The sequence below is a fragment of the Phyllostomus discolor genome, chromosome 5 (genome assembly GCF_004126475.2).
Source record: "Phyllostomus discolor isolate MPI-MPIP mPhyDis1 chromosome 5, mPhyDis1.pri.v3, whole genome shotgun sequence".
In the NCBI taxonomy this organism is placed as follows: Eukaryota; Metazoa; Chordata; class Mammalia; order Chiroptera; family Phyllostomidae; genus Phyllostomus; species Phyllostomus discolor.
The window spans coordinates 26,232,254-26,244,416 of NC_040907.2; the positions used below are offsets into that span (position 1 = coordinate 26,232,254).

General features: G+C 37.6%; 1 protein-coding gene and 1 non-coding gene across 2 annotated transcripts in view; both read left to right on the forward strand.

The window, feature by feature from the left end:
- The window catches only part of MACF1 (microtubule actin crosslinking factor 1), a 325,706-nt gene that overhangs the window by 179,285 nt on the left and 134,258 nt on the right, over nucleotides 1-12,163 (forward strand). Inside the window, 8 exon segments of the mRNA XM_036027482.1 lie at nucleotides 2,961-3,087; nucleotides 3,626-3,809; nucleotides 4,218-4,387; nucleotides 6,984-7,162; nucleotides 7,849-7,987; nucleotides 8,808-9,001; nucleotides 10,081-10,243; nucleotides 11,067-11,150. Of these exon segments, the coding sequence (XP_035883375.1) occupies nucleotides 2,961-3,087; nucleotides 3,626-3,809; nucleotides 4,218-4,387; nucleotides 6,984-7,162; nucleotides 7,849-7,987; nucleotides 8,808-9,001; nucleotides 10,081-10,243; nucleotides 11,067-11,150 (1,240 nt within the window).
- Nucleotides 5,033-5,136, forward strand: LOC114498235. Its single transcript, XR_003684681.1, has one exon. It is a non-coding gene; the product is annotated as a U6 spliceosomal RNA (small nuclear RNA).

The window sequence follows — 12,163 nt, forward strand, 5'->3', positions numbered from 1 at the left end:
TAACACTTAGTTTGCTACACATAACACCTGCATACACTTCTCCTTTTCCCACCTTCCAAATGTAGATATGTCACAATTTTGTTCAAATTGATATTTTTACGTTATTATCAGGTTGGGTTATTATCATTTAGTTTTTTCTATAAAATAAAAGACTCATTTTTCATTTTCACCAACAACTTTATTGATTTGTATATTTCAAGTATGTTGGCCATCTGCTGCTATTGGCTTCTGATGAGTAGAGACCAGGGGTGCTGCTAAACATCTTCCAATGCATAAGACCAGCCCCACAACAAAGACTTATTTGGCCAAAATGTCAGTAGTACTATGACACTTTTCAAAGCACTTTTGACACATTTAGTTGGTCATAGCACCATCTCCATATACTGCACAAATCTTTGTGCTTCGTTTGTGTTTTTTACCTTTCTTGAAATAATAAAGCATAATATGCTGAAAATGTTGCTTATGTTCTTCCATTTTCAATATTAAAATGGGTGTACAAAAATTCATCAATTTTGATGTATTTTTTAAATCTATGCCAATATGACAGTTGTCAATAGTACAGTCTAACAAAATTGTTTTGAATGAAGTTAAAGATCACTAAAAACTACTAGAGCCACAAAAGCCACAGACTTTTTGGCCAGCCCAACACATTAAATGGTTGATAACGGAGCCACACAGTACTGTAGTACTGTATTTGAAGCTTATCCCCATGGTGCCTTTCCTCTCTAAACTCTTCCTCTGCCACACTCCTTGCTTATGCTTAGATCTAGTAACTCACCTTTTTCCTGTTTCTCAAACACCACAAGCATATTCTTGCCTCAGGCCTTTCTTTTACTTCCTTTCCTTGCTTCAGATATTTATGGGATTCACTCCCTTGTTTCATTCAGTACATCTTACCATCCCATGCACCCCCACCGCCACTCACCGCCTATCACTTTCTGTCTCCTTAATTCATCTTTATTTTTCTTCACAACACTTAATATAGCCTAAGAGATTGTGTATTTGTTTATTGCCTCTCCCTGCCTATTAAAAGTTCCAAAAGAACAGAAGGGATTTTTCTGTTTACTTCTGTAGCCTGAGCACCTGGAATCATTGCTGGCACATAGAAAATGTTAGGAGGTGATTGTAGAGGGAAAGAATAAATGAGTGGGTGATTGAATGTGTGTTTGAGTAAATTATTTCATTTACTTTCTTTTGTAACTTTTTGTTTCCTTGGAATTGATCATTGTTTCATTATTAAATTTGCTTAGTTGCCTATTTGCATATTATGAATTTATTCCCAGATTCTTCTACGTTACTGTAAAAGGCTTCTCAGTATGGCCAAACACTATACTGAGAATTCAGTGCGGTAGTTTTCATTTTTGTTTTCTCGAGAAAACATCTCTTCTGGGTCATTCTGTCTTCCATTTCCATTCTGAATTTGCTGTGCAGGCCTGCTTCAGTACTGTCTCCCTGGCGTTTCACTTTGCCTTCATCCTGAAGGTCTTCTTCACCTTTCTTCTGTGCTGGACTCTCCGACTCCTGGAAAACAAGTCTTATTTGTTGGTTTATTCCCTGCTTTGGGAGAGTATACTCCAGGAGCCTACTGAGAAAAAGTCCAGGAAAAGTACACTTTTTTGAAACCTCTTATATCTGAAAATGTCTTTCATCTCCCTTCATAATGAATTAGTTTACGAATTTTCATAATAGAATTCTTTTGAAATTATTTTTTATTCTGAACCTTGAAAGCACTGTTTCACTATTTTATAGCTTCCAGTATTTGCTATCAAAAAATACAATACCATTGTCATTCTTTATTTTTCTTTCTTTTCTTTCTTTCACAACTGTCACATTTCCCCTTTGTAGTGAGCAGTACTATGGTTCTGACAAATGCATAGAATTGTGTATCCTCCACTGTCGTCACGATAGGAATCAATTTGATACTTTAACCTTTTGAATGAGATCTTTATCTCTCTGAAAGTTTTGAAATCCTTCTGTTTGTCTTTAATCTTTGGAGGGGATGCTCTGTCTTTAGGTGAGTCTCTATGCCAACCCTGAACCCAAACTGGAAACTCGTATCTTTGATATCTGGAGAAATTTTTCTTGGATTATTTCTTTAATTATGTCCTTCTCTATGTTCTGTTTTTGCTTTTAAGACTTCTCATTTGTCACATGTTGCATCTCTTGAACTGATTCTCTAATTTTCTTCTGTTTTATATTTCTTTGTGTTTTTGTTTTTTGAGATTTCCTGAACTTTTATTTCACCTTTGCTGACATTTTAGTGGGATTTTTGAAAAAGGGAAAGAGAAACTGATGAGTTTAATGTCTTTTATTTAACTTACAATGCTGGCTTCTAGTTTTTTATTCTATTTTAATAGCTCACATTTCTCAACTTGCAAAAATTCAAGATAATCTCTTATATTTTTGCATGTGTCTGTGTATGTGTGAGTTTAAGTCTTCCAGAAGTTGAGGTCAACTTAGGCATGGGATGCTTAAGAAAAAATCTCCCATGCAGTTTCCTTCTATAGGCCAGGTGAACTTCTTAAATGCTGTTAACTGTTAAACATTTTAGCAGTTTTGTAAATATGTAGAACATAGCAAATCACTTTTTAAGTGTTGATGTTGTCATTTTCAACAATTCCAAATAAGATTATTTTATCTCTAATTTTCTGTGTCATTGTTTTCCCTGGGTAGTTCCTCTCTCTAACGTCTCTTAATTGCACTACATTCAGGTAGCATTTATGAAATTGCTAAGGTATGCTGACATAATATACATAATAGTATAGCAAATCCAAATTGTGTGAGGATCTCAATTAATTTAATTCTAAAGATTCCTGTGTTTTTAGTATTGGAGTTGTTGCCTTTCTCTGCTCAGCATATAAACTCAGTTCTGCTGAGTGAATACACTTTTTCCTTAGAGGGTCTCTAATGTGAAGCTCAAGCCTCATAAAAGCTATAACCTGGCTCTCTGTTTTTCCTAGAGTGGAGCAGTCTTACCAGAAGGTGATGGCCCTTTGGCATCAACTACATGTAAACACCAAAAGCCTTATCTCCTGGAACTATCTGAGGAAGGACCTTGACCTTATAAAGACCTGGAACCTGGAAAAGGTAACTGTTACCCCAGGCACACATCCTGCTAGCAAGCTCTTTTCAGAAGGAACTTTTTTTCTTACTGTGAGACTCCTACCCACCCAATCAGAATAAAATGGAGCCAGGGAGACTGGTTCAAGGTGAGGCACCTTAGGCTCTTAGGAACTAGAAACAGCAGCCTGAATGGTTAAGGAAATTCCTGATGAAAATAAATAACATACTTGGTCTTCTTAGCAGAGGGAGGAGGTCATAGGCTTCTTCTCACTGCAGGATAAGTATCTCTTTTGCAAAAGTATATGTAGTAGGGGAATGTGGTGAATTAATTGTTATTAAGGGTTATGTCCAAGGGGGCACAAGGGTGCTTTTGGGGTTCTAGTGATATCCTGTTTCTTAATCTAAATGCTGATTACACAGAGTTCAATTTGTGAAAAAGCAGCAGGTTTACAGTTAACAGTTTGCGTATTATTTTGTATCTGTGTTGAATGTCAATAAAAAGGAGAAAGAGAAATTACTATGTTCCCATTTTATTGAAATTTCTCTGGCTTTTCCTGTCTAGCTTCGGTCATCAACACCAGGAGAGTGCCACCAAGTTATGAAGACCCTCCAGGCCCACTATGAAGACTTTCTGCAGGATAGCCGTGACTCGGTGCTTTTTTCAGTGGCGGATCATCTGCGTTTGGAAGAGGAAGTGGAGGCTTGTAAAACCCACTTCCAGCACCTGATAAAATCCATGGAGAATGGTGTGTGTCTTGGGAAGAGGAGAATACTGGTAGAATGAGAGCCCTGAAGGGTGCTGCAGGACCCTTCATATAAACTAGAGAGTACTGTCACCACTGAAACAAAAACCTTGAGAGAGAAACACATTTGGAGATGAATTCAGATCATGGAAGAAGGAGCCGTAATTTTAGTCTTTATTGCTAATCAACCTATTACATATTCTTGTGGAAATAGCATGTTTGGGTCCTAAACATCATTATGTAATGCAGGGAATTTAGGTTTCCCACATAAGGCCTTGCTTTCATTGGTAGCATATCAATCACATCTGCTGGAACCACTGGTTCCCTCCCCTTGAGGGTACATCTGTTGTTCCCAGGTTTGCTGATCTCTGGTGTGGTGCTTAATGGTCTTCTGTGCTTGTGCATTCACAGAGGACAAGGAGGAAACTGTGGCCAAGATGTACATTTCAGAGCTGAAGAATATCCGGCTACGCCTGGAGGAGTGTGAACAGAGGCTAGTCAAACAAATTCAGACCCCGGCCAGCTCTAGAAGTGACAAAGATGCCCGGCAGGACAGTGCATTAAGGATCGCAGAGCAAGAGGTAAGTCCTAACAGCAAGGTAGGTGTTGGTTGCACAGTAAATGCTTTCAGAATGAATTGGGTGGCAAGAGAGTATGGATCCTAAGAAATAAGGAAATAGATTTATGGCGATCCTACTTCTCTATAGCCTAAAAGTGCCTTTTATCCGTTGAGTATCGATTAGTTTCCTACACTATTGGGAAGGCAAACAGACTGGAAAATTGCTCTAAATGCTGCATTTCAGCTATATATTTGAAGACTGCTTAGTAGAGATTCCACTCTCTGCTTTATCCCTTATAAGTAATTACTTTCTATTATATGATTATTGTCAGTCATGTGACTCAAAAATATTAAGGAAAAAATCAGATTCTATTCTGGGTTCTAATGCACTTTCTCTGTAACTGAGCAAATTAACTTTTATCTTTAGTTTTCTTTCTTATAAAAGGGAGATAATATGTGAGTCACAGAACTGTTTTTAAAATTAAGCGATATAGTACATATAATGAGCTTTCTGGATAAGGAAAATGTTATAAAAATGTAGGGTTGTATCCTTGAAGTAAAAGCAGCAAGTACTTGCTTTATTATGTTGCTTTATTTGGTTGGAATGTTACTAGAACATTTCTACTTGGGATGGTATGAGAGAGCTCTGTGAGGACTATTATATTTGGTGCTTGTTTTAGCAGTCCATATACTAAAATTGGAATAATACAGACACTAGCATGGCCCCTATGCAAGGATGACACACGAATTTGTGAAGCATTCCATATTTTTATTGGCCTGTTTGCTCCACGATCTTACTGTCACAGAATGTTTACCATTTAATAAAAATCTACCATCAAAGAAGAAGAATAGATTTGATCTGGGAGCTTAAAGGGAATGGAAAGAAATGGCTAATGAGAGGAAGTGTTTTTTCCTTCTTACCATCCTTACTTATCCTTAAGCTTGAGGAGGAGATTGAGAGGACAGTGTAATTTTCACAGACCAAGAGGGATCTAATATGCTTGTATGAATCATATCATATTAACCTGTAATTCTCATGTTGAAGCATTTTACTTTTCTGTAGCCATCAAAAAGGATAATATTCAACTCTTCTGAGAAAACCTTCCTTTTTTTTTACTTTTTATTTTGAAATAGTTTCAGATATACAGAAGTTTTTATTCTTTACCTAGATTTATCCTTCACCTAGATTCCCCAAATGTTAACTTTTTTATATCTACATTATCATTTTCTTCTACATATGTATATATACATAATAATAATCTTTTTTTCTTGAGAGTAGCTTCCAGAAATAATGTTCCTTTACCCCTGAATACTTCAGTGTGCGCTTCCAAAAACAAGGATAGTCTTTTTACATATCCACAGGACACTGATTAAAACTAAGAAATGAATATTGATACGACTTTATTAAGGTTTTATCAGTTAATCCTAATAATTCTTTTTCGGGATAAAACCCCAACTCACTCTATCCCCCTTGCAAAAAAAAAAAAAGGTAATTTTGGTATAGGATTCAATCCAGTATCACACATTGCGATTAGGTACTGTATATTTTGAGATTTCTTTAACCTGAAACAGTTTTTTGATTTTTCATCATCTTTCATGAGCTTAACATTATTGAAGAGTATAGGACATTTATTTTGTAGGATGTCCCTCTATTTGTGTTTATCTGAGGCTTCCTCATGATTAGAAATAGCTTACACATTTTTGGCAGGAATACCACAGAAGTGATATTGTGTCCTTGGTGAATAATATCAGGAGGCATGTGATGCTGATTTGTCCCATTACTGGTGATAACTTGTATCACTTGTTGCTATTTTCCCCTTGTAATTACTAATTATTTTGTGGGGAGATACTTTGAGGCTATGTAAATATCCTGTTTTACCAACTAGTTTTAGCATCTGTTGTTGACTCTTGAATGAGTAATTATGACTGTTGCCAGAAGGGGATTTTCTAATTCTGTTATTTCTTTTACATTTTTTAATTTCTGTTTTATCAAATGGAAAGAGCTTGCCTCCCTCTTCTCCTTTCTTCTTTTTTATGTCACTATAAACTGATGAATTCTTATTTTATTCAATGGTTTATAATTTGCTACTGTATTTTGGATGTTCAAAATATTCCAGATTTAGCCATTGGAAACCCCTTCAAGCTGGCTCCTATGTCATTTCAACTTGTTATCATTATTCTTTGAGTGCTTTATTATTTCTCAACAAAACAAATATTCTAGGTTCATCTTGCCCTAGCCAGCCTCAGCCCTGGAGTTGGTCATTTCTCCAAGGAGTCCTACTTCCTTTAGGTGGAGATTGTTATTCAGAAACCACAAAAGATCTGGGTGCTGAGTATGCTCATTGTCTAGGACTGCTCAGCAAATTGAGCTAGAAAAAGACATACTTACAAACACATATGCCATTTATTTATAAATATTTTTGTTGTTAGCCTGAAGGTATGTCAATAGTCCAGATAATTTGTTCAGAAATTACTTGTATGTATTCTTCCCTTATTATCATCCCTTTAGTGCTGTTTCAGAGTTTATTCAATCACTCTTTTATACATGGCTTTAGGTTGCTTCCAATATTTTGCTATAATTCTATCTCCATCTTTATTATATGTCTTGTTCCTGACAGCGTACCCAGGATGATTTACAGCACCTGAGGTCTGACTTGGAAGCTGTTTCTGTGAAATGCAAGAGCTTTCTCCATCAGTCCCCATCTGGTTCAAGTGTTTCAACTCTGCACTCCGAACTCAATCTGCTGGTGGAGAAAATGGACCATGTATATGGTCTCTCCACTGTCTATCTGAATAAGTGAGTGAGCTGAGAATTGGGTCTAAATGGAAGTATTTTCCATTGGGATGAGGAGGAGAAGCACCTGGAGTGTTTCATAAACAATCCAGAGAAACTGTAGAGCTTGAAGACCATGTATCCATAGGAAGAGACCATGGCTTTAGTTTCAAGTATGGAGTGGGTTTATTTGGGTTCTACTGAACAAATGCCAGTGGTGGGGTTGATTTGCAGTGTTAGGACTCTTTTATATCTCATTTCTGTTTGATTAGATACCTCTAAAAAAAAAAGAAAGAGAAAGGGATACTGAAAAGTAAAAAGAAAAAATTTAAGTAAACTAAATACAGGTTTTTGAAGTTATTCCCTCTAACTACTCATCTTGTTGTTAGCCTGAAGGTACAGGCTAACATGACCTTGAGGAGAAACAGATCTTAGGTGATTCGTAGTGTTGAGTGGGTTTCTGGCCTTCTACCTTTTCTCCCAAGAGTCTAGTACATGTGTGCATGTCTAGTGCCACCTATAACTTTACTTTGCATGGGCTTAAGTTGGCACCACATGTACCATGCTTCCTTATTTTTATGAAACTCTGTCATCTTAGGAATGATGAAATTGATTTTGGCAGTTGTGTTTTATGAACCTCTTCTTGGCTCCAGGTCTGTACCCCAACTCTTAAAATGCAAACACTAATTAAAGTGATTTTATCCTCACAGGCTCAAGACAATCGATGTTATAGTACGTAGTATTCAGGATGCTGAACTCTTGGTCAAAGGTTATGAGATCAAGCTGAGCCAAGAAGAAGCAGTACCAGCAGATCTCTCAGCTCTGGAGTCCCATCGCTCTACATTACGGGTTGGTTGCTCTAGGCTTCTTAGGAAGTTGACTTACTACAGGGGTGAGCCAAAGTAGGTTTATGGTATGAGTACATGAAACACAGAGTTTGTTCTTATATTATTTATTAATTATTATATCATTTTACTTGTATTACAATTGTAAGTCTACTTTTTTCCCCTTCCCCGCCACATCTCCCATCCCCAGTGTATGAAATGTTTTGAGTTAGTAGAGAAATACTGTTTTGGATGGTGTGACATTGGTTTTAAGTTTGTATTTGAACTAGGCAGATGATCATATTTAATATATTTTAATATGAACTCAGAGAAGAAGGGACTAAGAAAAATGTCTAGCTAGAAGGGGGATAAAGGACTATGCTTTTCTATTTATCTTCTCCCTTTTCTCCCCAGTAAAATCATAGTTTAATTGGATACCATCAGCAGTTTTGCTGTATGTTTGTAAATCACTTAGCTGTTATTTCATTTGGTTTTCCCAAGGAACTCTGTGATGTGGATAGGGAAGGGATTTTAATCTCCATTTACAGATGAGAAAACTGAGTCAGATTGGCTAAATGACTTAACTTGATTTCATAGTTTATAAGTGATAGAGCCTGGTTTCAAACACAAGTTCTTTACACATTTCTTATTATTGTACTGCCAGCCCATGGTGCATGACTGTGGAGGCATTTCTGGCACAACGTTATAGGGTCTAGCCTCTGAATCACAGATATAATGTGGAGCCAGCTGTAAACCACGCCTTGTTGTCTATCTTAGTCTGAGTCTTTTTTAATTCTTAGCATGGAATATTTTTAATCTTGCGTTTCTGTGCTTGTGTTTTATAGCACTGGCTTAGTGATGTGAAGGAAAAGAATTCAGTATTTTCAGTCCTGAATGAGGAAATTGCCAAGGCCAAGGTAGTAGCAGAGCAGCTGAGTCGTCTGACCCCAGAGCGAAACCTGGATTTGGAGCGCTGTCAGGAAAAAGGCTCCCAGCTACAGGAGCGTTGGAACCGGGTCATTGCCCAGCTTGAGACACGGTAAGTGGTAGCCCTACCTTTTTTTTGCCCATGAGGGTTCAGGGACTAGATTTTAAACAAAAATAGAGTTATATCTGTGTATTCTTATTTAAAGGCAGGAATTGATAGGGAGAGTTAGAAATTGAATGACATTATGAATTCTGGACAAGATGAGTGACAGGAAGTTGGGAACACCAACCCCAAAGCAGACTCGAGTCTTGCTTTTGAGACAACAGTGATGATTCTGTTAAGTAGTACCTCTCCCTGTGTCCCAGGCCTTACCTGATAAGTCATGGTGACAATGGGTCTTGGAATATAGACTGGAAGGGTGACCTGGTGATCTGTCAAGGACAGACCTGGTTTTTAGGTCTGGTTTTACTAGCTTTGAATCTGAATGTGAACCATTTTCATAGTGGGCCTTTGCCAGAATTTCTTGCTTCCTATCATTTGGTTTAACTCAGTGATTTTTATCTGTGTAACTTGAGATCCTACTTCTGATGACTGCTTTGAATAGGAAAGATAGAAAGCTCCCTATCTGAAGCCAGGCTGGCTAGGCAAATATGCAGGGAGGGGAGTTACATAACAATTCATGTAAATTTGGATTGATTCTCTATAATTGATTTACCATCCCAAGACTGGCTAGGCTAACAAAAGTGATATAAGAAACTATTACTGAAATTAACAGTAAATATCACCCACTGTACCCCCACTGAAATTACAGTGATTCATAAATCATAGCTAGGGTAATCTGACAGATACTCTGTCATCAGGGGACAGGAGTGTACAGCCAGTACTACCTTATTGGCAACCCCAGTAATCCTTGGCAATCTAAGTAAAAAATTTGACAAGGATTATCATAGGATGCCAGGCCCTAGGCAGTTTCCAGGGCAGCAGGGCACAAACTAGTTTCAAATGACCTTTTACGCTATAGAGCATGGGGTACATACATAGCTATCAACATGTTGCTGTTCCTTCCAAACAAAGATGTATCCTCTGCGATCAAGCTCAATTGAAGACATAGGCTAAGGAGGGAATTGTCTCATTTACTTTATGTTATTGACACCAAGATATTTGATAGCAATTTTTCTCTGTTCCTCCAGCCAATCTGAACTAGAAAGTATCCAGGAAGTTTTGGGAGATTACCGAGCCTGCCATGGAACTCTCATCAAATGGATTGAGGAAACCACTGCCCAGCAGGAAATGATGAAGCCAGGCCAGGCAGAGGATAGCAGAGTGCTATCCGAGCAGCTCAGCCAGCAGACGGTGAGTGGTGGTGGTGGGAGGGGGACAGTATCGTGGTGGAAGTTGTTGGGGTGGGGTGGGTTAGCTCATCATGAAAGAAGATGATGTACTATCAATTAAGCTTCCCCTAGCAGGATGGTCTCCAGGTACTGGTGTTGCATTTAGGCCAGACAACCTATAAAGTCCCTTTTAATCCTGAGTTTCAGTAAGTATATATGGAAATCACTTGATGGACAGATTAAAATTATTTGGTTTGTTTTGTTTCTGATATTAAATTGTTTACACTAGGATTAGAATATGGGAGAATGAAAACCCAGGGAAAGCTATGAATGGAAGAAAAATTATTTCATTCAAAGCAGTTTTATTTGTTGGTGTCTTGGGGTCTTTTGCTTTGTTAGTATTATAGTTAGGTTGTCTGGATTCCAGTCCTGGTTTGCTCACTAACTATGAGACCTAGAGCAAATTACTTAACTCTCATTATTCTATTTCCTTATCAATAAATTGGATATAGTCTATTATTTGTTCAGCTGACCTCATAAAGTTATCATTGTTAGAAATAAATGAAGTTATATAATATATGTAAAATAGTTAGAACAGTGCTTTTTGACGTGTGGATCCCAGACTAGTAGCATCATCTGGGAACATGTTAGAAATGCAAGTTCTCAAACCCAACCCCACTGAATCAGAACCTCTGGAGGAAGGGCCCTGTAATCTGTGTTTTATGCTATTTCCTGGGTGATTCTGATGCAGTTAAGGCTTAAAAACCACTGCCTTAGAACCTAATAAATGCTCAACTGTTTCAGTGATGGTAATGACAATGATAATGTGTTATTTTGGTTCCTAGGATCTGTTTGCAGAAATTGAGAGAAATCAGACAAAACTGGACCAGTGTCAAAAGTTTTCCCAGCAGTACTCCACTATTGTAAAGGTAACTCTCCCATGTCTCAAGAGGAACATAGGTGATCTTCAGCTTAGGAAGACCTGCATTATCACACTAGGTTTTCTTTTTTCCCCCTGGTAAAATAAGCAGAGCTCTTCTGTTACAGGCTAGCTCCATTTTTCAGTTAGTACAGAGGTGTACTTCTCATGGCCCCACATTTAAGTATGCTCAGAGAGGTACCAGACATCAGGAGGTCTCCATTTGGATGACCCTCGGGCCCTTTTAAACTTAACATATCAAAACCAGAATATTTGGGTTTTTCTCACTGTCTTGCTTATCTCAGGATATAGTATCACTACTTCCCTATTTGCTGAGGCAGAAAACCCAGGAGTCATCCTTAGGATTCCTCTTTGCCTTAACCTTCATGTCAGTCTTGAACAAGTTGACTCCATCTTTCAATATGTCTGGATATGACTGCCTCTCGTTACCTACACCCTCACCATTTCTCTGCTTTACATCCAAGTGAGGAATCTTCCTTTGACTACTCTACTACCTCCGACCTGATCTCTTGTTTCTGCTCCTGTTCTACAGGAGAATTTCCCACACAGTAGCATACTCACCTTTATAGAGCATAATACATGTCATAGATTTTCAGACACCAGTTCTTAATATGCACTACCAAAAAAGAAGAAACTCTGCCAATTATGCAAATGCCATTGATTGTAAGACATATTCTAATTTTAGAGCTACTAAAATGTGGGAAAAATTTGTACCTTAAAATAGATGAAAAACAGTAAATTGGATCATGTCATTCTCAAAACTGTCCAGCGGCTTCATATCACACTCATAATAAAATTAAATTCTTATGTGGTTTATGAAGCCATGCCTTGATCTGTACCACCCCACCCCCATTTCTCTGATAACATCTTTAAATAAAAATGACCTGAGATTATTATATATTTATTTGCTTATTATGTGCCACCTTACTAGAATGTAAGATCCAGGGGAGGGGCAAGATGTTTTCTGACTTGTTCTCTACTGCATATGTAGCACACAGAACA